At 45.8% G+C, this 26984-nt stretch overlaps 1 protein-coding gene and 1 long non-coding RNA gene across 2 annotated transcripts; one reads left to right on the forward strand and one right to left on the reverse strand.

Annotated features, from left to right (window-relative positions):
• Positions 1-18: 18 nt before the first annotated feature.
• Sp110 (SP110 nuclear body protein) lies at positions 19-26984 on the forward strand. Its single transcript, XM_063237132.1, has 11 exons — positions 19-176; positions 2327-2474; positions 3957-4125; positions 6408-6674; positions 6957-7040; positions 7931-8008; positions 10705-10761; positions 15031-15168; positions 23812-23913; positions 24348-24490; positions 25337-26984. The coding sequence occupies exons 1-11, from the start codon at positions 157-159 to the stop codon at positions 25394-25396; spliced, it is 1266 nt and encodes a 421-aa protein (XP_063093202.1). The 5' UTR covers positions 19-156; the 3' UTR covers positions 25397-26984.
• On the reverse strand, positions 7897-16027 carry LOC134473278 (uncharacterized). The gene is made up of 2 exons (XR_010043463.1): positions 15888-16027; positions 7897-8171 (listed from the first exon to the last, which is right to left on the reverse strand). It is a non-coding gene; the product is annotated as an uncharacterized LOC134473278 (long non-coding RNA).

The raw sequence follows: 26984 nt of genomic DNA on the forward strand, positions 1-26984 counted from the left end.
CCGGCTGCGCGCGCTTTCGCTTTTCTTTCCTCGGTAGCCCGGCCCAGGCGCGCGCGGACCTGCTGCTCCGTCGCGGGCATTTCCGTCCAAGCAGATCTGCGTGTTTCCCGGGAGGATCCTAGTCCAGCCCCGGGAACCTGGAAAGTGCGGGAGGCCATGGCGAACCCAGGGCCCAGGTGAGCTGCCCCTTGTGGCCAGCGTAGCCTGCAGTTCAGGCGGCGCGGGCTTTCACCCTCGCCTTCCGGGCAGAGCAGCCGCTGAGGAGTGGAGCCAGCCCTGGGGCTCGGTCTTTGCAAAACAGTGTTTTCCAGAGAGGATTGGTGGGACTTCACGGGGCACACAGTGGAAGCTGACACACCTCAGCTCTGTGCCGCCCCTACCTTCCTCCTGCCCGCGTGGTGGACACCGAGCTCTGCCCTCTACCTCTGTGGGCTCAGACCCTGCGCTGGCCCACGTTCCTTACCTGCTGTGCAGGGCACAGCCCAGGCAGCTGGTGGAAAAGGGAAAAGGGAGAGCCCTGTGATTTCCTCCCTCGTGTGTCATGAACTTTTAATCTTTTCGTCAAGCATATTCATGATTATTTCCTTGAACTAAATTCCTAGAAGTGAAAATTCAAAGAAACTCACGTTTTAGAGCATTTGACACTGATTATACTATATTACTGTCCGAGACATTTGGATCTATCTGCATTTCCACCCGTGATAATATCCAGGCTTACAGGCTTAGTATTGTTTTCTGTCTTGGCCACTTTGTTAGGCAAATGTATTTTCAAATTGTCTTTGTATTCCTCCCTTCTAGTGAGGGCACCTGGTTTGCATATTGTTAGGGGCACACGTGGCTGACCCTTTTATTGCTGCTTAGATGTTTGCTCTTGCATATTCATACGTAGGACCCATAATGAAATTAAAGTTGAACGTGGTCATCAGTATCTGACACAGTGAGAATTAGTTTGTGAGAGTGCAACTAACTCTGCTTTGCTGCTGGATACCTTGGGCTGCTTCCTTAGCTTCTCTGTGCCCTGCTGCCATCTTTTGGGAACCCCAGCAGATGAATCCAGCCTCACCCTATTCTCTGTTGTTGTTACACAATGAATGTCATGCATTGAGCCCACAACACCTTCTGCTACTTAGCAGGAATTCACTGTCCCCCCTCCCCACTATAGTCCTTGCCATACACGCTTCCCCTACGTCCTGTGTGGATAGCAGATTTCTCTATTTATCTTCTAGCTTCTAGAATTTCTCCATGATCAAGGACTGCTAGTGGCTTATTTACCGTGGTGTATTATTGTTTTTATGATTTTTTTTTTCTGCCAGATATAAAGGATTTGACAATGAGAAGGAAAAGGCAGAGATGCTCACTCTGGCAGTGGGGTTAAATCCCTGGATGCGGGTGTTCATCACAGTTTAATTTTTTGTTTAACACAAAAGGAAGTTAGAAAAAGTGGATCTGGGTCTCCTTTGTGTTTTAAAAATCTCTAGATAATTTCACTTTTTGTGCATACTACCTTTTCTTGTGACAATTTGTCAAGAGTGCCATGTGTAAATTTTCAACCTACTGTAATTTACTGGTCTTTTCTCATGAGCCATAAATGGTCAATTTTTGTAAGTGTTGCTCAGGGTAAGAAAAAGGCATGGGCCTCTCCTGAGATAGGAAACAAATACGTGAAATGAATCAGTGATGTGACCTTCACTAATCAGACTTCATTCATGATTTTATGTGTGGCCTGCTTGTGTAGAAATGTTGTGAATGTTTCTCCAGTGTCTCCAGACATTATCAGGTCTCCTTTGACCCATTTGGCAGTGATCCCTTTCCTATGAGCCTTGCTAATGGATGGCTTGAGCACAGCCCCGCCATCTGGTTTACTCCAGCTCCATGTAAGTTACAGCCATCAGCTTACAACCAGAAAGTCGGCATTTGTTCCCACCTCTCCTCTTCTAAGCTGCACAACCAAGGGTGAGAGTTCATAAACCTCTGTGTGGCACGATCCCCAACAATTAAATGGGTGCAACCATAATAACCAGTTTGTGAGGTTTTGTGAAGATCACGTAAGTTACTGCCGATGAAACTCTTAGAGCAAATCTGGTCCCCAGAAAGCAAAGAACAGGAGCTGTTTTTAATATCATTTATACCAGCAGCCCCTTCAGGACACACTTGGCCTCCATGGTTGCTGGGCATTGTCTCTGTTTCCTGTACCCATAAGGCTTGTTGGCAGATGTTGCTTTGCAGACTACTGGGGGACCAGAACTGCAGGTGCCGCTGGTACAGAGAGCAGCTCCCCAGACCCCTCACAGTCTGTGGCTGTTTCTCAACCTGCCTCTTTGCCTAGGATGTTCACTGTGAGCAGGGCCTTGGAACAGGCTCTTCTTCGGCACTTCGTGCACCAGAAGCTGGAGATCGCCTATGCCATAAACAAGCCATTTCCCTTCTTTGAATCGCTGCGAGACAAGTCCCTCATCCCTGAGAGAATGTATATGGTGAGTCACATCAGCCCTTCCCATGCAGCCCAGCTCCAGCGGGCCGGGGTATTGAGAATCTCAAACCACCACCCATGAGGGCTTTGGGAGGATGCAGGACCCGCTTTGGTGTTTGTTGTCACAGAACAGGAGGTGGCTGGAAGAGAGGGCACTGTGGGTGCCATATTGGTTTGGGGGTGTTATGGGGGTGACCATGGCAAATGAACATAAACCAGGCGGCCTAAAACAGCTTTGGTGTATTGTCTCATGGTTCTGGATGTCAGAGGTGTTGACAGTGTTGGTTCCTATTAGAGGCTCGGAGGAGAAACGTTTACCTCTGGTAGCTGCTGATGGTGCTTAGTCGTCCTCGACTTGAAACACATCAATCAATCCAGTGCATCAATCCAGTGTCTGTTTTCACCTCACATCTCTTCCTGTTTTTTATGTCTTTTCCCTTTGCTTTAGGGTTCTGGCCCCATGCTAACACAGACAGATCCCATCCCAAGATCATTAGCTCAATTATATCTGTAAGGCTCGTTTTTCCAAATAACTTGCATTCACAGTTCTGGATGGATGTGTGAATATATCTCATCTTGCAAGGAGGAGCTGCCCTTCACCCGCTGCAGGCATTTTCCCTGTGTCTGAGAGCATACGGCTCACGGTTCCTTCTGACGCGAGACAGGCAGGCACTGAGAGATATAGGACAGCATTTGAATGGAAAGTGGTGCTCTTTTCATATAATGTTGAGAGAGTTTTTTGTACTGTTGTAGGGTTGTTTTTTTTTTTTTTGAGGGGTGGTTGTTTGTTTGTTCATTTAGTGTCTTTGAGCTCCAAGGTCCAGAAAGTGGCAACAGTGGTGGAATTGTCTTTCCCTCTATCCAGCCACCTCCAACTCCTTCTGCAGATTACTCTCTGGAAGGTCCTCCACAGCTGATCTTCTTAACCTGCTCTTCCCAAGCAGACCCCCTTTTTACTCTCTCATGGTAGTCTGAGCTTTCCTTTCATGACACTAGTCTCAGTTGTAACTGAGTATTTATCTCACTCACATTTACTATTCAGTACCCATCATTTCTGCCTGAAAATGCTCTCCCACCTTGTGGGCTGCCCCATAATGATCAAGGGCCCTGCCATTTGCTCAGTGATCTCCCTTTGGTTGAAATCCGTCCAGATGGAATGGCAAGCAAAACACAGCAGCTAACAAGTCCACGGAATTGCCACTTCCTGTTATGTCCCCTTCTGAAGCATCCTGCCCTGAACCTTGAAGAAGGACATAGTGGCACCCTTTCAAGAAGGCAAAGTGACTTATTCCCATGACCAGGCAGCAAGTGTATGTGAAGTAAACATGCAGGACTGTGACCTCTCTACCTTAGAAGATTTGACCCTATGTTTTCTGTTAAATTTCTCCTTAACGAGAGTTAACTAGCTTTCTCATGACTTAGAAAACACAAGTGTATTATAACTGTGTAATCATTCCTACTAACATGGTTCTCCTTTTTTTAAAAGGAGTCTCTGGAAGCCTGTAGAAATTTGGTTCCTATATCCAAAGTGGTGCACAACATTCTCACCAAACTGGAGAAGACTTTTAACCTGTCACTCCTGGTGACACTGTTCAACCAGATTAACCTGTGTGAATACCCCAATCTGAGGACGATTCTCAGAAGCTTCATAAATGGTAATGCAGCTGCTCAAATACCTTCTGCATGTGATAAGTTGCTGTGGCTTGTTTCCAGTGTGGTTATGCACTTTAGACCGGCTTTCCCTGTGAGAAGGTACAGACCACACTCACTCATCAGCAAGGCTGGAGCGGCAGCCCCTGCTAACTCTGAGCCCCACGCTCTGAGATGAATTTCTATAAGACGCAGACATTTCTGTCTTGCCTGGTCTATGAATTTGAAGGCAAGTGTAACATTTAATATACTGGACAAACTAGGGGATGCGTACAATGACAGAAATGCAAAGTTACAAAGACCAGGTGTGGCATAAAGAAGGAGAGCGAGAGTAGGAGAGAAAGACACAGGAATGGAAAACAGTAAATACCTTTCTGTTTGCTGTTGTTTATGCATTATCCCACCACTTGATATGATTATCTAATGTGATCTTTAAATAACACTGTGGAGTCATTATTAACTGTATTTGCAGACAAGCAGATTAAACCTTGGCAGTGACTTTCCCCAAGCTATTTGTCCATTTAGAAACAGGACCCGGAGTCCTGTTTGGTTCTGCCAATACTTGGGCCCAAACTTGTAACTGCTGTTTTAAACAAAGCCAGCAGAAAGGCAGACTGTAAGGCTGGAGGAGGGAAGAAAGGTAGTGAAAAGGAAGAAAAGGAATACTGGACATAAACACAGAAAGAAAGGACGGGGGGGAAAATTCAGCAGGAAGTCCACTGGGAAAGAAGACGAGCTGGTATAACAGCTTTCTGTCACCATAACAAAATACCTGAGTTAATACCTTATAAAGAGCAGAGGGTTGCATGGGGCCACAGTTTTGGCGGTTATGGCCCTGGCATGTCGGTCATCTGGTGAGGCAGAACACCATGGCAGAGGTGTGCGAGCAAAGCTGCTCACTTCGTGACCAGAGTGAGTAAAGGAGGAGAGAGCAGAGCTGCACAACCCCCTTCAAGAACAACGCACACACACACACACACACACACACACACACACACACACACACACGCAATGACCTAAAGACCTCCCACTTGGTCCCACATCTTGAAGCTTTCACCGTCTTCCTTATCACCACCCTGGGACCACGGGCTTTCCATAGGGGGACATTCCGTAGTCAAACTACAGTAGCTGGACACATCACATAAAGGAGTAGAAAAAGAAGCAGTGACAGAGAGGGGAAGACAGAGGCCAGAGTAAGGATCAGACAACCAAATCATTCTGGATTGGAGGACAAAGCTGTTTGGCCAAAGTATAGCTCAGCTCTTGGAGCATGGCAAGGGAAGGACCACCAGATCTGGCTGGACTGTGACGCTGTCATTGGTGGAGCCACCACTGTTGACAGTGCCACATGTGCCCCCTGACACTTCTCCATCATGCAGCTTCTCCCTGAAGGATGAAATGGCTCCTTGAGCTGAGGGGGTGGTGAAGGGGAAGTTCCCCTCCAGGCAGGAGCAGCTGCCTGAGGGCATGTTCTCCTGACACCATCAGGCTGGCACCAGGAGAAGTTCGGACTCCAGGGTATGCTGCATTCACTTGGGCGTCAGGATGACCCATGTGCCCAGGTGGCCCTGGCCTGGCTGGGCTCGAGCGTCTTTTGGATATGCAAGTCTGGGTTTTTTTTTTTTCCCCTGGATCCCTTTTCCAAATTCATTCCTTTCTCCATTCACTGGTCGACATAACTTTGCTTCCTGAAATAAAGGACAGAAGAATCATAGCAGAAACCCAAAATAAACCAATGCGGGGAAGCAGCCTCTGGGAATCTGAGGCCCTGGGGTATTAGGAATGGGAGAGAAGGTTGAGTGTGGCTGGGTCATGAGGTTCAAAAAAAGGCACAGGACCCGAATCTGCAGAATTGAGCAGAAATCAGAATATAAATGGCCTAATCCACTCGGATAAGGAATTTTTGTTTTATCTTATTTCTTCAAGGGACATATAATGTATTTACTATTAAAACAAAGACTTCCATTAAAGTTACAGCATGTACATAACCTATTAAATTTGATGAAGCCCAAAGAATTAAATCCCTGGGTACAAAGTCAAACTCAACTTTATGTGTGAAACCCCACAGGTAGCAGACTGGGGATAAATGCAGTTACTTTACCACCAATGCTTAAATCAAATAGTAAAATAGAAAAGACTCAAAACGGACACTGGTAGTGATGAATGGGTTCTGTGGAAACAATGGGTCAGTCCACATCTCCATCTTAGTTAAAAGTTCCATGCTAAGAAATGCTTAGCTTCTTTAGGGTCCGCAAGATGCTGATGTGTGATCCTTCCCTCCCCCTAGTTGGCACCGCCTACGGAGAGTGGAGCAGAGCCACACCAACCCCACTCAGAGTTCCTGCTGACCCAGAAGAAGGGAGCTCCCTCGAGACCCTGCTGCAGCTGCCCCCACCCCAGTCACCTCCACCAAGGCTTCTGTTCTGTGCGCACACAGTCCATGAGGCCAGAGCATCCTTGGAACAAGTCAGTGAGAGCCCGGACCAACCATCCGGCCCTTCTGCCCCTCATGTGCCACTTCCTGGGCTCATCTTGGGAGAAGGAAGCGCTCCAGGTGAGAAGCAGAGGCTGTCTAACATCCATGTATCCCCAGCAAGAGGTGCCTAGCACCCCAGGGTCCTCTGTCACTGACCTGGTCCTTTCCGTGCACCCACCTCCCTGTACGTAGCCCTTTCTGAGAAGGATCCCGAGCGCTCATCTGTTTCCCACTCCTGGAAGAGCCCAACCCTCCGTCCTTGGACCTCAGCGCTCCATCTGCAATAGACATTTTGATCATTCACCCACCTTCCTGAAACCCACTTTCCACAACCTGTCATGATTTCTCTTTCTACTTTAGTGGCCAGTGACAGCTTAGCATCTAACACAAAGACAGAAGAAGATTCACAAGAGATGCCCAGCCTTCCTTCCTGCCCTGAGCAAGGTAACGTGGTCTGAAGGGAAAACCTGCACCGCCAGCTGAGAGGCTGTGGTAGGAACCTCCGGGCCAATGCCCATGCAGACATCTTAGCACCACCACGTACTTATTGTAAGATGGTTGCTGCCTCGGTCGCCATCAGAACGCAGTGTCACCCTTCCCACTGCCCTCCCTGACTCTCTTCCTTCTGGTGAAGGAATCTCTCTAAGTGGACCTGACTGAGGCCCGGCTGTGTGCTTCCCTGATAGTCACACAGGTAAGGACCACTGCAAGTGACCAAATCAGGGCAGAGCTCCTAGGTAGGAGACACTGAGGTGTGCGCCACAGGCCCTCTTGACCTTTCTGGTTCTCCCGCTGATCATCTTCAGCCTGTCTGAGCTCTGAAATGAATTATACACAGGTGTAGCTGAAAAATGTGGTGAAATCCTCCTCACTTCGAGTCGCTTAGCTCACTGTTATGGCTCCTTTCTGGAGCCGCTCTGGAAGTCCTCTTTTAAAACAAAGTGTTTTTAGTGATGTTGTCATGGCTGCCTTGATATCCTGAACCAGTTCAAAATGTTTACTTTCCACGGTCACTAAGACCTTGGTGCCAGACCTAGTGATAAGGTGGACGAGGACACACCAGAATGTTTTAAGGGCCTGCCTTTCCCGTGGAATGGCACGAGGTAACAGCATTCAGTCATCATTTTGATCACACTCATAAATATACTGACGAAAGAGGACCTCCAGAACTGCATCAGAAAGTGGTGAGGATGACAGGACGAGTGTGCTTGAAGTGGGCAGGGGGAGAGGGTTTTGAGAGCGATTCATGGCAATGTGTCTTTTACTGTAATAATTGTTTAAATGGAAACATTTACCATAGTTACCAAAGAAACACCTTATGTTTCTTTTATCAGTGATACAAGATGCTTCTTCAGAACCCAAAGACCCAGCACAGCCCCAGGAAGTACCCAGAACATCTCCAAAACAGAAAGGTAAGAATTTCTTTTTCTCAGAAGATGTCAGCAAAGTGAATTCAGAGCCGCTTTCTGCTGTTCTGGTGACATCTTGTCATGAGCACCCGCTGTGTGACTAGACTCGTGATAGTCAGCCTGGTTTGCTTCCGAAGTTCCCTTTCACTGCACCTTCCCTGAAGACCTTCATGAAAATTAGAAGAAACAATAAGGCATTTTCCCCCAGCAGAATTGCCTGTTCTGAAATCATCAGCCTCTGATGTCACAACTTAGCATGTGAATTGTACAACCTCCTGACCCTGGTCCCTCCTAAGACCCGGCCAGGTATTCTGTGCCATCCAGCACTCACACCCATGGTGGGGGCAGCTTGGATACCCACCACCCCTTCCAGCCCCTTGCTTCTCCATCCTCTCCTCTCATGTCCAACCATTCAACTAAAACTCCTTCCCTCCCAGCCTACCATCCTCTGGCCTCATCATCACTCCCTGGCAGAGCTCAGGGACTATCTGTCTCTGTCCTCGGGACCTGCCAAAACCCTGGATGCCTTAAGGTACACATGGCTGGCAAACCTCCCATTCAGTGTCCCGGCCCCTCAAATTCTTCATCTGCCGATTTCCAGTGACTTTTTCCTCCACAAATCCCTGACCTCTCCTGCCCAGAAGCAATCCATAGAATTTCCCATATTTCAAACCCAGCTCCATTTCCCCATAATTAGTTTAAAGATTCCTTTTCTGATAATTATCCTTGAGGATTGTTCCACCTACACCTATCATTCAACTTCTGATCTCTCCTCAGCCTAATCTTTAAAAAACTTTTTTTAAATACTCTCTGCTTTCTTCCTTATGGTTTATTCTCTGCCGTGGTCTTTCAGCTCATTTGGATCGCCACTCCTGACCTGTGCCTCTTACAGGCTTCCTCTGCTTTTCTTCACAACTTTTCTTATCAGCCTGGATTCCAAGACACATCGTACAATCTTTGGATTTCAGAAAAATATAACATTGGCCTCATACATGGCAAAGAAAAACAAACCGGTACTGTTGATGTCAACATTGCACCATGATGGAAATATTGGTAGGGAAACCTCAACAAAATGGAAACCTGAAATGGTAACTTTCTACAATAAAACCTGCGGTAGAGCAGACCATTCATGCAGCGACTATGATGTCACTTGAAACACAAAACATTAGCCGATGTTTGTGTTTTGCTTGATCATAAACAAGTGTGGCATAGTTTGATAGTTTACCAAGAAAATAGCAAGTACAAAGTATCACAGAGACATTTTCTTAGAGGATTAGGACTGGAATTCATAAAAGATCATGTACAGCAGAGGAAAACCCGTGTTCCTGCCAAGGGAACTATGCAAAAAAAAAATTGTGGAGCACATTGGTGAACTGACAGGCAACAGGCAAGTGCAGCATCCCAAAGACCTAAAAAATGTCAACTCTGTCCTACAAGGAAGGACAGGAACACAAAATATACGTGTTATCAGTGTAAGCGATACTTACATGGAACTTGCAGTTTTCACAAGTGAAGACTGCCTTGGATGCAACAGTTGAAACAAAGATTATTTGTGTGGTAGACTTTTGCTTGTAATTACACTGTAGTTCACATAGGTTTTTATTTCTGATGTTCTTTTAGGTTTTATGAGCAAGGAAACAGCTGATGTGAAAATGTTGATGTCTGTTCTAAACACTCAGTCTCTGACCTCTTACTGTCCTCTTAAAATCACAATGGCGAGCAGAAACACTGAAAGGACACCCAGCATTGGGGGCAGATTTATTTTATGTCGATGGGCATGAAATTGAGATCATCCCCAAAGTATCAGACCCTGATCTCTGGTGGTCTAGGACTTTTGTGGGATAAGAAAGCAGAGGCAGAATGGCTTGTCAGTTGGGGATTGGTTTGTACAATGTGCGTCACCATGACCAGCCATTTCTGAGAGACAGAAGCAACTAGAATGGGAACAGGAACTGTGACCTGGACAACTAGGAAACTGAGTTGTACTGGCTGCGGGAGTGGGGTGGGGTTTCTGTTACCATCTGCCTTCCCTGTGTGTCTTTTCCTGGAACTCTGGTAGGTTTGAAAGGAATCTTTCCTGCTTTCTGCACACTGCATCTGAGAAGCAGGCAGTGCTGGGTGTCACACAGTGGACCGTGCACGTGCTGTGCCTTCGTGATCCATGTAGAAATGATCCTGTCACGCGGTGTGACAATCACACTTTCTGTGACAAGCCTCTCAAACCTTGAACTCTATTTTTAAAATCTCTGTTGCTCAAGAGATGACTTTGTTTCTGGCTTCGTATTAAGGGATCAGAGGATCATCTCCTCCTGTCCCAATAGCAGTGCTCCAAACCCTACCTTGCTCCAAACCCTGCCTGCAACTGCCTCTCCTTTCCTGTTCACTCCTCTCTGGGGCAATCCTTCTACCTGGCTTTGCAGGGCTCATACCTCTCTCTCTCTCTCTCTCTCTCTCTCTCTCTCTCTCTCTCTCACACACACACACACACACACACACACACACACACACACACCTCTCTTTGCCTGCCACTTTAGAGGGCAGAAGAAATCCTCCCCTGTTACTCCATGAAGCAGCCTCTTCTAAGGTGACTTCCTACCCACTGTGGTCTGAAAACCAAGAGTGAATGCTCAATAATTGTAACAAATAAGGTTGGCAGGGCTGTTTGTGACTATGAAAACTTATGTATCCTTTGTTTTCAGGAAAGAAAAGGAGACCATGTATCTGGTCAACTCCAAGAAAAAGACGTAAGAAGAGAGGTAAGATGCAGGCACAAGAGACAGCCAGAGGCAGAGGGAGCTCACGCGAGGCTTGTTAGTGAAGGGCAGGGCGGATGGATTTCATTCCAAATGCAGTGGGAAGTCATTGAAGAATTCTGAGCTTAAAGTGACAGGGTTTGATTTCAGACCTTGATGCTGTGTAAGGAATAAACTGGAGATGGGCAAGAATCTTTCTGCTTAAAGCAGATTACATGTCACAGAGAGGCGATGGGTGATGCGTGGGTTTTCTGCCTACATGCAGGAGGAACAGCCATCTGCCTCCCCTATTAATTGATGAATTTTAAAACTTTGCTACTTTAGATAAGATGGGAAGGGTCCTAGGTCCTCACCCAAACCTTTTAGAATTTCCAAAGACCAAAGAAACCCCAGTTGTCTTTGGCTTTTAAACCTAAATATATCTCCAAGTTCTGGACTTCACCTATTTTGACTTGTTAATACGTAGAAGGAAACTGAGCCAGTTTTCCTGACATTTAGTGACTTTGTCTAAGAACCCAGTCCTGGGATAAGCATTTGGACCTCTCAGGAGATAAGGGAAGTTTTATCCTTTTGGATGAGAGCAATTAACTAGACAAATAGCCACAAACCCAATTCTCACAGCGGGTGAAGAGTAAAATGTGTTTAGGAGAAGTGAGGTGAGCTTTCTCTCTTTTTAAAAATAGACATTTCTGTATCACCGGAAGCTGGGAATTTGTACAGGAGTACTGGAGTACTGAGAAATCAGGAAAAGTTCATCTCCCCACCATATGTCAGTCTGGCACTCAAGGAAAAATTTGGTCCAGAGGCTGGGATTTAGCTCAGCAGCATAAGCACCTGCCTTGCAAGTGTGTGGTCGTGAGTTCAATCCCCAGTACCGATAAAAAAGAAAAAGAAAAAAAAAAAAAAAAAAAAAAAAAAGAAAAATTTGGTCCAAAGCTAAAAACATGGGGATCATCAGTAAATGAAGGTGTCCAGATCCATGAGAGAAGAGAAGAGAAACCAGGATCCAGTCCTGCTTTCAGAAATCCCAAAAGAGGAGGAGGAGTACAGCAAAGCAGACAGAAGGGAGGAGATCAGTGGGGAGCAGGGGCACCAGAAGGGAAATGTCAGTAAGCCAGAGACACGAGAGGTGAGATTAGAGAAGACAGTCCCAGGGTGTCACTGGAAAGCCTGTGAGCACTTAGCAGTAAATATGTTTATACCCAGCCAAGACAGTTCCTCCTCACTCACTGCCACCGTGCAGGATGGGGGTCCACAGGTTAGACACCGTTGGTGGAGAGGGCGCAGAAGTCAGTTGGGCTGTGTTGAATGATGAATGGACACTGCCAGCCCGTGATGACCATTGCCGTAAAGGGGAACAGAACCTAAGCCAGTGACATAAAGCTCCTTTCCCCTGACTTAATTTACCCTTATGGTGATTCCAGTGTCCAGAATCATGGGTTTGGCGGCCTTTTAAGGTACTCTGTAAAAAAGAAGTTAGTCTGTGCCCTTTAACCAAAGGTGAGAGGTCCTCCTGAGCATGTTGTGCCCATGCCCTCCTGCCACGCTCTCTCACACTTCCTGAGTTTTGTCAGCTACGCCCCCGACTTCATTTACCACCTCTACACCGATGGTTCCCAAGTCTGCACTTCCAACTCAGGCTGCCTCCACGAAGTATATAACCAGCTGCTAATGGGTCATCGTGGTTTGCAAATTTCCCATTGGCATTATAACCTCCATGTGTCTAAATTGTCATAGCAATGACGTAGAAGTGGGGTGGGAGTCACTTTGGATGGGATGGTCCAGGCAGAGAGACTCCAAAGTACCAAGAACCCAAGGCTGGTGTTGTTGGATGACCATGATGATGATGATAATGATGATTAAAGGAGACTGTGGAACAAGGTAGGGGCAGAGAGAGATGCTAGAGCATGAGGGGCCTGCCAAACTTTGGGATGGTTTGGAATTTATTTAACTTGAGGTGAGGGTCTTTATCTACACAGGTTCCAAACAAGAGCCTAAGTCATTCTTGACTGAGCTCTGTTAGCTTATTGACAAGTTCCACTGAGTCTTTTCTGCTCTCCATATATGTTGGCTAGCTCCTTTTTATCAATGGTGCTGGCATAAATGTCTACCACAAGAAGGAATATTCTGACCACTGAATTAGTTAAGTCGGTCTTAACTATGTGTTTCAGTAGCACTCAGCACTGATTATTTTTTGTAAGATTCCACATACTCTAGCGGAATTACTTACATAGTATCTCTTCTAGGCTACATGGTAACATCCAGGAACAAATGAAGGAAAGCATATTTTCCATATTGCAAATTTTGAATAATGATCAGACAGAGGACAGTTTGTCTAAGCACAGTTATTACTGTGTTATGCAAATGGGCCACAGACACCACTAACAAAACCTGATGCTATTATAAATAAAATATTATTGAAAGAAATTTCTCAGTAGAGTGGTAGAGCCCAAATAGCCCTATAAATTCTTAGTATCCCAAGCTTAGGGCAGACACAGATGGTCCGTATGGGCCATGTACTGAGATGCTCACTCCCCAAATGCTCTGGGCATCAAGGGGTGGGGAAAGGACCATCTGTAGAATTGTGGGACAGTGGACATTCCCTGGTCAAAGAGTTTCCTTGAGGCAATGTCAGCTGACCAGCTCTGCTGAAGTAACAGATTACCTGATAACTTCTCTGTCAGGTTACAGAAAGGAGTAGGAGATGTCAGGCCCTTATAGATTTGTCTTCCTGTTGTATTTGAATGAAAAAAAGTGCAGATGAATTTTTAAAGGCATCGCTTTACCACTTTATTTTATATACAACAGAGAATGTACTTTTTAAATACCTACGCTTTTCCAGAAAGGGTCCTTCCTGCTCTGTAGTCCAGGCCAGCCTTGAGCTTGCTGTTTAGATCAGGCTGAGCTTAAATTCATACTCTTCCTGCCTCAGCCTCCTGAGTGCTGGAATTACAGTTGTGCACCACCACACTCAGTTTCCGTGCTTTTTTTATTCTGGTAAAATACACATAAAATTTACTATCTCAGTCATTTTTAAGTGTATAGCTCAATGTTCACAGCTATCACCTTCATCCTCCGTATTCTTTTCATCTTCTAAAGCTGAAACTCGACCCGTAACTCCCCATGTTCTTTATGTCCAGTCTAACAGGCATTAAGAGTTGTGCTCTTTTATAGTTAATCAAGCATCCTTATTAAAAATACTAAAACGCCTTAAAAGGCGTCTCAAAACTTAGGGGAGAAAGATAAATAATAAAGCTAAAAATATGCATATCACATTCTCCTGTGTTATAAAAAAGAAAAGCTGTCCTCTATTTTCTCTAAGAGATTTGATTTTATCATTTTATTTAAAGTCTTCCTTTCCTTATGGAGAAAAGAAGTAACTTATCAAATAAAGGCAAATCTTAAACCCTTCCAGATTATCCGGTCTCCTTTGGCTACATATTCACCAGGCCGGGTCCCTCATTACTGGTGCTTCCTCCAGAAGTGGCCTGGGCGTTTGGGAAAGGTCCTTGGTCCACCTGCTGAGAGGAGGTGTGGCTCTGCCCTGGCTAGGTCCTTGCTGAGATCCAAACAGACGTTCTTGTGCTACTGAACAGTGGTCATCCCTTTCTGAAGTCACAGCCAGTGAAATCTGTGTTTCCTTTCTGCAGTAAAGCAGACTCACCCTTGGGCTCCTGGCATTGCACATTCTTAGTTCCAGGCCCACCCTCCACAGACCCTCAAGGCAGCCACCGTCACGGGAGGGCTTTGCCCCCAATTCTTTCACTCCTTGCACCATCCCCCATAAAGGTGCCTGCATAGGAGCCTTTGGATATCTTCCTGTCACACCCAGGCCCTGAGGGAACCAGGAGAGGTGTTTATAATGGCTGCCACTCTACCTGAAACCATGCGGCTGCATTCATCTACTCAAATGTGGCCACCAAATGCAGCTGGGTCACAAACAGGAAACAGGAGATAAGCTCCACAGCTCTAGGAGTCCCCTAAAAGTATTTGGTTGGTTTCAACTAGCTGGTACCTGGAGTGAGAGCTGATGGTGATTTGGGGGAATAAAGAAAGGTTGACGAGATAGATAGATAGATAGATAGATAGATAGATAGATAGATAGATAGATAGAGTGTGTGTGTTAGAGTGAAATAGAATAAAATGAAGTAGGGAGTACAGAGATCTAAAAGAGAGAGGGCTGGGCATGGGAAGGAAAGTTGCTAATAAGAGGAAAAAGAGGATTACTGGGGGACCACAATTTAAATATTCACAAGTCACTGCATGGTCCAGAGGCAGCCCCCACTGGGCACGGAGTCCAGGAGAAGCCTCAAGCAGTGGAGCAAAGGAAAGACCCATCCTCGAACTCCAAAGTGGTTTCAAGGACCCAAGAGACAAGAGCAAAATGTGCCCAGAAGTCCAGATCAGCAGGTAAGGCTGGCAGTGGAATCTGCCTACGGAAGCGCAGGGCTCAGTGGGGAGGGTTTCTCCCGGAGAAGCAGGGAGGTGGGTGGATGTGTGCAGCCACTGGTGAATCGAGAAGTACCAGTAGAGAAACAGGACAACGGGGCAAGGCTCTGCCGCAGTGGTTGTTAGAAGTACTCGAGTCCCCAGGATGCAGTTCATGATGGTGTGTTTTCATGTGACCACTCCCCATTTGGCAAAGCCACCACCCACCCCTGTGTGGGGGCTGTTCCTCTCCAATCCCTGCAGACCCACTATTGGGAGGGCACCAGTCCTCCAAGTGGACACCTTCTCAGGATTTCTGGGTTTTTGTTGTTACTTGGTTATTGCTGTTTTGAGTTTTGCTTCCTTTTGTTTTGTTTTGAAGACAAGGCCAAGTTATATAGCACAAGCTGGGCTTGAACCCACCATGTAGCCCAGACTGGTCTCAAACTCATGATCCCTCACCTCAGCCTCCCAGTATTGGGATTGTAGGTCCAGCTCAGGATTATTTCTTGATGGTGCATTTCTAGAGGTCTGCATATTTTGAGTTAATACATGACAACTATCAAATTGACCCAATTACTTATAATGCGTTAATCTTATATTGTATGCTTTTGCCTGTACCTTCACCAACAGTAAAAATAAGTGAAGACTTTCCACTTTGCCAAACACAAAAGCCAAAAACCATATTCCAGTGGGCTTACCTTGAGTTTCTTTGTGCATTGCCTCCCGTAAAGCTGTGTTGCTGTTTGCCAGCGTCCCACCGCTCAGCTTCAGGAAGTGACGTAGGTCAGGGCAGAGAACCATTTCCAGTTCCCCATTTTCAGGTCACATGTTTTCTTCTTTGTTCCCAAACCAGCAATGCTCTGTGGCCAAGAAACCACAAGTGTCTATGATACAGGGCTATGCCCCATCTGAGGTGTGATGATCGAATAGCATGAAGGAAATGTAAACTTTTTTGGTTGAAAGCCAGCCCTTGTTGGGCCAGGGATTTAGCTCAGCGGCATAAGCGCCTGCCTTGCAAGCAGGCAGTCGTGAGTTTGATTCCTGGTACCGATAAAAAAAAGGAAAAAGACAAAAAAAAAAAAAAAAAAAAAAAAAAGAAAGCCAGCCCTTGGCAAACGTTTTCCAGAGTGGGCCAGCCAGTCAACAGTTCGGGCTCTGCTGATCATACAGCCTGTCATGGCCACTCAGTGTGCATTTAGAGCAGAAGCAGCCAAGACGAATGCATAGACAGCGGACATGGCTGGGTTCCAGTAAACTATTGGCAGCAGGCAGTCTGGCCCCCTCGGCCTGTAATGAAACACCGAGGCTGCTGAGGGTCGTGACTCACTGTACCACTGTCTAGTCTATCTTTACTAAAGAATCTGCTTTTAAAATAAATTAGTCATTTAAATGTTTCTTTTGAAGGCAATCTGTTTATATGTGCCAATTTTTATAAAATTCATTTCATTTTTTTAATTCTTATTTTGTTTAATCACTTAAAGCAATTAACCCTGTTATGCCTATTGCAATGTTTCTGTCTCGTTTTTTTTTAAAGAAAGACAAAACAAGATAGAAAACAGACAGAAATAGTACATACTTTCAAAGAAAAGAAATAGACAATAGTAAATCACTAGCTGATGTATACATATTGTCCCCCTATAAATAGTTGTTCAAGGTACACAAGTGGAACATATAAATGGGATTTTAATCAGGAAGACTGCAAACAGTTCTGTTCAACTATCCAACAAAAACTAAGTATTATGGCTATCAATCCTATACAATTAGACATGTATGCGTTTATCCATATCTTCATTTATGTTGAGACCTAACAGAGCATATTAGATAAAAATCCTTATGAACAAAGATTAATAATATTGCTGGATTTCACACCATAACACTCCAGAATCACGATTGGGTACTGCAGGGCCACTTTCTTTCTTTCAAAGTTTTTGTTCATTTCATCATGTGTCATCAGATCAGTGCTCATAAACTGTTTATAAGTTTTACATAAGCTTGAGTCTTAACATGTATTTCTATCCTTTCTATGTTAGAGGGGAAAACATAACAAAGCAAGACAGAACTAAACTTTTTCCTATAGACATATAAAACTAAAAAGACATAAATCTGCTATATAAGGAGTCCTGGTCACTGTGCTGTTTCTTGTTATCATCAACAGAATTAGCTATATCATCAGATAAAGTATAATTGAGCATATCAGTACATAACAGAATTAACAGAAATACAACTTTATAGATAGTATAGAGCTACAAAAACAGGTAGTAATCAAGTCAGAATGGATATCATAGTGAATCATTGTCATTTTCAGTATAGTTGTCTGTATTCCTCAACTTGTTGCATCAACCTTACAGGTTTTGAATAAAATCTATCAATAATAAGCAGCAATCAAACAAGTCACATTTAACTAAGATCGGTCATGATATAACAGGATAAGTCATACATAGATCCTGATTGAGTTAATAGGGAATTAAAGATGTCCCCCATGCTATGGACAGCCGTTCATGACCCTCAGATCCAATGCTTGTATACAAACTAGGACAGAAAGAGTTCCAACCAAGCAGAGTGGTGCGAGTAATAGGGCTTTTAATTCCTGATACACTATTAGCTGTATCTTCTGCTGGTTTTTTTTTTTTTTTTTTTTGAGGACTATTCCTCCCTTTTACTCCCCCAGAATGAACTGTGCATTTTTGGGTCTCCCCAACCCTCATGGTTTTGTATTGGGGGGCAACCTGCTATTTACTTAAGTGTTTCTGAACTTTCTCACTCCTGGGCTGGATTTCTAGTTATATTTCTTCATTTCTTAAAGCCTGTCTGTTCAACCTATCCATATATACTGGTCTAGTTACCCCTATTACTCTCTGGTTCCCTATCACATAGAGTTCCATTTTCTCATGTTTGATTTTGGTCCATATAATCTTCTTCAGGCTAATTAAATTTCCTATAAAGAGTCTCTTAGTGGACCCTATCTCTTGATCCACTCTGCCTGCTATTCTCTATTTTTTCCCCGAACTTAGGGTATCTAGGCCATCTATATTAGAAATTATGTCCAGCTTTCTCTGCCTCATTTCTGTTGAGCTCTTCTAGTTGTCAGTTTGTCTTCTTCATTTTGTTTTCTGCTCCATTCATTGTGGCCTCTCTGTTACTGTTTTTGGAATCTTGTTATTTTTTGCTTTTAGAATGTCCTGCAGTATTCTCTGTAGAGTTGAATTGGTGGTTGCAAATTCCCCTAGTTCCTCTTTATCCTGGAAGCACCTTATTTCTCCATTAATTTCTAGGGACAGTTGTGTAGGATATATCAATCTTGGCTGGAGGTTATCATCTTTCAAAGCTTGAATTATTTCGCCCCACGCTCTTCATGATTTGATGGTTTGTGCCGAGAAGTCTGCTGTAATTCTGATGGGTATTCCCTTGTAAGTGATCTGTTTCTTGTCTTTGACGGCTTTTAATATTCTGTTCTGGATTTCTGGAATTTTGATTATTATATGCCTGGGTGTAGTTCTGTTTGGCTTGTAGGTGGCTGGGGTCCTGTATGCCTCATACATCTGAGTATCTTTACCTTTTACTAAATTAGGAAAATTCTCCTGGATTATTTCTGTGAATAGCCTTTGTAGTTCATTTGTTTGTGTCCCTACTTCTTCTTTTACGTTCTTAATTCTTAAGTTATAGATCCTCTTATCATCTTCTAGCCTTCGTATTATTGCTGTTTGTTTCCTTGTTATTGTTAAGAAGTTTTTCATTTCCTGCTCCCACATTACAAATCTGTGCTCCAGTTCAGCTAATCTATTCTTAGTTTCTTTCAAGCTGTTATGCCAGCTTTCAGTAGAGTTTTTAGTTTCCTGGTAATCTCTTTGAATCTGCTTCATGTATTCTATGTTTTCTCTATTTTCTCCATCCAACAATTCTCCCCTGTTTTTCTGTTCTTCCATTCCACCATCTGTTTTTCTTGGGCGGTGCTTAGCATTTCTCTAATTATTCTACTTATGTCTTGCTCTACTTCATTAAATACTTCACTTTTGAACTCATCTATGAGTTAACTCTGGAGATATTGCTTTATGTCTATTGGTGCTGTGTCTGATATTGCATGCTTTCTGTCCTCATTCTCCTTTGTATTTACATTTCCTGGATCAGTGTTCTCAGGATTGGAGACCAAGGACACTTTCTTGTTGCCTCCTCTTCTCATATTTTTTGTTCCTTCCATACAGATGTATACAGGAGGCCCAGTTTCTTTCTTTGTCCATTACAGTTTGTTTTAATCTGCCGGCTAGGTGTTCCCACCTACTGCAGTGTACTAGGGAGACACAGACCTGGGCAGCCTCTGCTGGGCCCGCCCCTCCAGGTCAACCTACTGAAGGCTTCACTGCTAGGGTGCACGGCCAGGCACAGGGACCTGGTTTGGGCTAGCCTACTGGGTCTTAGACCATGACGTCACCCAGGTCAGGCACTCCCCACCAATCATGCTTGAATTGGGTATATGCGACTAAAGTCACTGCAGCGTCCTGTTCCGACTAGTCTGCCTGGTCCCAGAATGTCCTCTGTTGGAGCCTCCTAGTCTATGGAAGGGTCCCCATTCCTCTCACTCACCGTAGGTCGATGCAGGGCTCCCCGCCAGTCCCACTCTCAACTCGGTTCGCTGATTCCCACTCTCAGAGCTTTCGCCTCTCTATCCCTACTGTGCCGATTCAGACGCAGCAGCGGTGGCAGGAAATTCAAATTGCAGTTTCCAGAGGTGCGGTTTCCAGCTTCGGTGCTAAGATTTTTTCTGTTCCAGTCATAGCACCAGGATTGCATTTCCAGTTGGTTTCTCTCAGCTTAGTTCGTTCCTGGGTCAGCAGGGTATATCTCCCCCTGCTTAGACTCCCCACACTGCACCATTCCTGGATTCTAAGCTGGCTATCTCAGAGAGCCTCCGTAGCTATTGTTATCTATCCACCATGTTCTCCAACCCCCTTCTGTCTTGTTTTTGTCTTTGTGTGTGTGTGGGTGTGTATTAGAAATTGAACTCAGAGGGCTGGGGGTTTAGCTCAGTTCTCTGGTACCAAAAAACAAAAATTGAACTCAGGGCCTTCACTTTGAGCTATATCCACAATTTTTTAAAATGTATTATTTTGAAACAGGATCTTGCTAAGTTGCCCATGCCGGTCTCATGCTTGCCATCCTCACAGATTATAAGCTTGCTTTTGTCTTCTAACTTACTTGAAAAGTTGCAGGTCGTGAAGGCCCTGTTTGTTACTAAAATAGACAAACTGGTTTATCTGTAGCTGTGTAGCTCATGGCAGTTTCCCACTGTTGGCACCACTGATATTTCGGACCCAGATAACTCACCACAGGGCCATCACATGTGTCGTGGGACACCCTGCAACACCTCTGGCCACTGGCCACTAGGTCCCAGTAGCTCCTGCCTCCCATGCAAGCCAACAGAGGTTCCCAAGCACTGCCCCTTGTCCCCCAGGGCAAAATCCCCCAGCACTGACAGCCACTGCTCTGTGCCCCACTAGAGCGCTTGCCTCACAGGCCCCCGATGAGCACTGGATGCCTCCTCTCCTGTGCACCCCTCACACATACCCCAAAGGAAATCTCTCCCTCCCATCCTCCTCCTTCACTCCCCTGGACACCCACAGGCTCCCCTGGTGCCCACCAGCTGTGATTTGTTATCTAAGCACCTCAGGTCTATGGCGTGAGAGCCACAGGAGGTCAGGAAGTGATGAGTCCTGTCCCGCTGTGTCCAGGTCCTCGGTACCCCATAGTCCATAACCTAGGTAACAAGCCAAGTGGTCGGGCGTCTTCCTACACAGAGAGTGAATGCCTTGCAAGTGTGTGAATTGGGAAAAGCTGCCCTTCTTAACACATTACCTTGAAACCACAGCTTTTGCTGCCCTCTGCTGGGAGATCATTCTCAGTGTACACATGGGTCCTTTCCAGCCTGAGGCCTTTGCTCAGTGCAAAGGGACCCCTGGGCCCCAAGGCCCTGATGTGTCTCTAAGTAGGTGCATCACTTTGCAGTTGGCAAAGCACCTAGCGCTACACTTTGTTATCTAAGCTTCATAGTATGTGAGAGGTAATTCTACAGATATAGTTAAAGGGCTAAACACTTGCATGAGCTAAACTCTATATAGGTGGTTCTAATTCCACGCCTTTTGTTCTTTACAACTAACAATATAAGTAAATACATGAAGATACCTGCTCGTCTTTTATGAGCACAACCTCCCCCTTCTGTAAAATAAAGACAGTCACTGCTTCTGTTTACTGCAGACCGCTGGGAGGGTGAGGGACACAAGTGCTCTCTGTTCCTGCTGTTCCCTTGATGACTTCTCCAGCTCCCGGGTCCACCCTCACCCCACCCCAGGCACCTCGTGTGCATCACGAAGCTCCAAAGCTCTCCACAGGCCTCTGTCTTTCCACCCATGATCTTCTCCTGGTGACTTTTCCCCATGAACCCCGAGAGTTCGCTTTCGGCTGGCCGAGTGGGATTCTCCCATTCCACTACTCAGCTACATCAGGCTGTTCTTTAATTTCCTCCTTGTGTTTTCACGTGCATGAGCAGTGCTGTTTAACCATGTACCCTCATGCTCCTTGTGTTCTGCTCACACTTAGTGACTGTGATCTCAATCAGTTGCTCTGTGGCCTCCTTAGAAAATGGACTGGCGGCTGTGGGAGAGTCACCCACTCACACTGGACCACGGGGATGCATACTGATGGGATAGCGAGATGACAGGCCCACCAGGTCCGGCTTCTAGGGGGAGCTGACCACGCCGTGGATCGAGCTGGCTGGCTGTTAAAGCAAAGCTCTTCCCACCCAGTGCGTCCTTCTCACCCCCACCTCCTATCCATGCCTACCGTGTTGCCAGCCCCTGCCCCTGAAGGCTGGACTTCCTTTGAGGCTCTGTTGGGGGAACCTCACTCCCCAGGGGTCCCTCCCTCTAGCCTGATTCTGCTTCAGATCTTTCCAAAGCAGCGAATGGCTTCTTCACCCCCATGCAGCTGTTTTCTTTTCCAGCAGTGCTCTTGCTTGTCCAGTGTGTTACCCTTCATCTCTTTCAACAAGTGAGGTGCGAGAACATTAGACCAGGGATTCACCTTGACCTGCTGCGGGTGCAGCAGACTCCGTACCTCAGTGTGGGTCACGAAACGCCTGCCCTCTCATGCCTGCCCTCTCATGCAGGAGACAGCCCTGCGTGAATTCACACCACAGAGGCATCGGAGGGGAAGCAGCAGGAATTGCTGGTGTTGATTTTAGCCCCTTTCACAGTTGCTTCTCCCCCATCTGAACCCAGGATGCCTATTCTGCGGCTCTGAGCTGCCACGTTTCCCCATGAGCAATCGGCAGAATAATCTAGAATGATCCAAGGTTTCCTTATAAAGAAATAAGGAAGCAACAAAAGGAAAATGACTGCAAGCCATGAAGACTGCAACCTCCACTCAGTGATCACCATTTGACCCAAATCTTGGTTTGAATCAGGAAACAAGGTTGTCCACAAAGATTCCTCTGGTTACGGGGACACTCAGCAGTATTTTGGGGAGGCGGTTTCCCTCAGCACAGAGAGATAAGCAGGCCTCTGCCTAGGACTACAGGACTGTAGATGGTGCCCAATTCCCTTGCAAATTAAAGCACATTTAGAAGAACTCCTGTATGTTCTACTAAAAAATGTGTTATTTGACATCAAGGTGGCAGCAGTTTATTCATAAGAGCCTCCTCACTGGGCAGGGTCTAAGGAAGTCCCCCCAAACAGGAAATGGGAACCCCACCTCATCCTGCCTATGAGTAGATTATATAACAAAAGGGTTGCTGCAAAGAGTTTGTTGACTTCACCACAGGAAAACAATTTTCACGACGCATCCGTGAGAGGCAGGAGGAGGTTTATGAGGCAGAATTTTCAAAGTGCACCTCACAATAGAGAGGGGGCGCTCAGGAGAGGCACATTAAGTCTGGCACTGGTTGTATTTGTGGGGTTTTGTGGATGTGATCGAAGCAGGTGATCTAGGATGCATATTGCTGCTGGCGGGTTACCAGTGGTGGCCGATCACATGTGTTTGAAAGTGAGATACTCTGTGCATCGGTGTCCCTGCCTCCTCCAAGATCAAGGGCTGTGGGAAGTAGCATTGTTGACAGTTGAAAGGCACAAGCCAGAGCCCAATCTCCAGGATTGTTCTGTCTTTGAGGCCCTTAGGACTGATTGATTGATCAATTGATCAATCAATTGATTGATTTTGCAGTAAGTTTCCTCAAAGAGAGCAAGCCTTAAGTAACTGTTATGTCCTGCAGCTGCTATGAAAGTACAATTTTAGGGCTGGGGATTTAGCTCAGTGGCATAAGCATCTGCCTGGCAAACTTGAGGCTGTGAGTTTGATCCCCAGTACTGCAAAAAGTAAATAAATAAAAATAAAATACCATTTTACAATAATGATTGTCCTTGTCACCTTGCTACCTACCTTCATTGCATCTTCATATCTCACATTTTAAAAAGTCTGATGCTCGAAATGGGAGACTCCCAGCAGGTTGACCAGAGAATCTCGCTGATACCGTTTCTATTATTACAATAAATGTGGTTACTGTGAGAATCCCTGGGATGGAAGCATTCAGGAGAAAGAGTAAAAGGAGACCCAGTAAGCTCAAATTGTCTCTTTCAGAAAATCCTAAAGAGAACACCGTGGATTTCCGTGCCCCTACGCTTCCTGTGAGCTGTGGCAAGGCAAAGGGGATTTTATACAGGCAGAAAATGGAACAAGAGGGTGAGTTCTGTGGTCTTCTGCTCTTCGACTCTTGGGATGAAGGAGCTTCTAGAGGGAAGCAGGTGCTTGTGTGGGTAACTGAGCAGGAGTGGGACCTGGAACCAGGCTGCAGGCACTGTGGGGCTTCCTGAGAAGGAGTTCATAAACTTTCATATCCTGAGCTCTCCGCTCCTGCAGGGATTTATCCACAGGCCCCACCACACTCCACCCACATGTCCTTGCTGCTTGCCGATGTCACAGGAAATGCAGTCTGGCCCACTCTCGACCCATGGGCAGGATTCAGAGCCTCTTGCAAACTAGGAGAAATAGAACCCAGATTCCCCTGCCACTGCCCAGCCTTCCCGGGGTCCCTCTTGACCCAGAAAAGTGGAGCACTGCAGTTAGGAGCTGGGACAATCGAGCTGAACCCAGGAATGGTCTGTCTTTCATCACAGGAACCTCAGGGAAGAGCATTCAGAATGAGAAGGGAGCTTGGATCTCCCTGAAAGAATTCATAATTGAAGGGCAAATGGAAAGATCGAAAAACTGGAAGAGGAGTATACGCTGCGGAGGGAAGACCTTGGAACAACTGATAATGGTATTGTCATGACTGGGGCGGACAGGAAGGTGGTGGGGTGTGGAGCTGAAAAGTGAAATTTCAGGGCCGGGGATTTAGCTCAACAACATAAGTGCCTGCCTGGCAAGTGCAAGGTCGTGAGTTCAAACCCCAATACCAAAAAAAAAAAGTGAAATTTCCCTGAAGATTCAACAGCATGATCACAAAATTTAGTAAGCGCTAAGTCCCCATTTTAAAAAAAGTCTTGGGTCAAGAGTAGGAGCACAGATGGGTGCTGGTGGTGAAGTCCTTACGTGCAAATAAAGTAGCAGGAGAATTTTAAATGCAGGCAAAGAAATTTGAGGTCAAGAGAGGTTGAAGCAGCTCTGTCTGGTGGTTTAGGGCACATGGCTTCCTGTGAACTCTAAGCGGTTAGGCCCGGCTCACCGGATCCTCTCTGAGGCGTTTCAGGGCCACTGTGTGCAGGGTTGGTCTCTCTTCTGCCCCTCTGTGGGACCGTGTTCCTGTCCTGAGGACATCTGTGGAGCGGCCTAGTCTGTGACACCAGGATCCAGCAATGTGCCTCCCAGGATCATTTGAAAAGTTATCACAGGCATGAGATTTTAAGGATTTTTACCTGGACAGGAAGAAATGGGAAAAGAAGGAAGGGTTAGGGAAGGGATTTAAGTAACAGGGACAAAATGGTGTTATCATTAAGTGGAATCCAGAAGAAGATTGTGAGAACAAGCTAATTTTTCTCCTATACATGTTGGGTTTAAATCTAGGGTGCTGACCAGGGACAGATACTTACACAGAAGGGAAAACTTCAAAACTAACAAAAGGGTTGCTGCAAAATAATCTCATCCATCAGCTGCTTCTCTCTTTCAGAATGGAATTTTGCACTGTCCTCCAATGAAGAATCTCAAGAGAAGGGCAAACAGCAGCTAAGTTCCCACCACCTTCTCCATCAGCCCAGGGGTCATGTTTGTGTACAGCAGCTTCACTGAAGTTACGCTGACACCCGACCACATGCACATGCCACATTTTCCATGGTGAAGTAAATGGCTCTCTGAAATAAAAGTTAAGAAACAGAGGGCTGGGGATTTAGCTCAGCGGCATAAGCACCTACCTTGCAAGCGTGCAGTCGTGAGTTCGATCTTCAGTACCAAAAAAAGAAAACAGCAAGAAACAGCTCACAATGTCCATGTGTTCTTGAAAAAGATCTGGATATTGGGACAACTGCAAATCAAGGGTATCAGGAATGGCACACTCAGCCGGGGATGTAGGTCAATGGCATAGGCACCTGCCTGGCAAGCGCAAGGTCCTGAGTTCGATTTCCAGCACTGAAAAATAGCATGTTCTATTGAAAAGCAAATATGACACTGAATGGGACCAGAGCAGTTCTCGGGCCTTGGGTTCATCAGACACAGTGATGCCCAGGAGACTGGCCTGGCCCTTGACCATACATGCCAAATGTAAGGCAGTGTTCCCCTGCTGTCACTGAAAAGGAAGAACCACCTTTCTCATGCTGATTTGAAATACCGTGGAATCTGGGCTGCTCCTTGAAATGCCATAATAGCAAAATAATGTGGAAGAGCAGAAATTGCATCAATGTTATAAAATAAACCAGTACATCCACAGAATGAGCAGAATGAGTTTTTTAAAAACCCATGTATTCGTAGGAACTGCTAGAGTCTGAATGTCTCCACAAAGCTCTTGCTGAAATCCAGCTATATATTTGGAGGTGGGGCCTTTGGGAGCTAAGGAATGTTCAATGGGTCCAGAAACTAGGGTCCCTACCCAAGCAGACTGTGAAGTTCCTCTTTCATAAAAAGACCAGGAGAGCCCTGAACTAGCACCGGCTGCCTGTCACATGATGCCCTGCTCTGCTCAGGGCTCCATGGATGAGGCCGCTCAGTCTTGAACTTCTGACCTTTGGGAACCTTGGGAACCTGGGCTGAATAAACCTGTGTTGTATATAGGCGTCTCAGGCTGTGGTATATAGTTACAGTAACAAAATAAACTAAGGCCAGGTCAGGAGGCCCTCAGGAAGCCTGCGGTGGTAACAATGTCTGTCTCGGGAACCCAGCCTGGTTTACCAGGGTCTGCCCGGAAAAGAATGTTGGAAGGATTGACAGCACTCATTCTGGGGTAGGATGAAGGGACCTTTGGCTTCTGTGTGATACACTCATTGGCAGCTGGGACTTTTCTAACCGCCATTTACTTGTATAACCAGAAAAGCTGGGATAGGATTACAGCGACCTTTGCCTTCTGAATTCTATACTTAGGTACAGTTGGGACTTTTTAAAATGACTATTACTCTCTCTCTCTCTCTCTCTGTCTCTCTCTCTGTCTCTCTGTCTCTCTCTCTCTCTCTCTCTCTCTCTGTCTCTCTCTCTCTCTCTGTCTCTCTCTCTGTCTCTCTCTCTTTCTCTGTCTCTCTCTCTGTGTCTGTGTGTGTGTGTGTGTGTGTGTGTGTGTGTGTGTAAAGACTATTACTTTTGTAACCAGAAAAAATAAAGATCTTTAAAATCCA

The sequence above is a fragment of the Cavia porcellus genome, unplaced genomic scaffold (assembly GCF_034190915.1).
Source record: "Cavia porcellus strain 051 isolate PalLab524CR breed Dunkin Hartley unplaced genomic scaffold, mCavPor4.1 scaffold_26, whole genome shotgun sequence".
Taxonomy (NCBI): Eukaryota; Metazoa; Chordata; class Mammalia; order Rodentia; family Caviidae; genus Cavia; species Cavia porcellus.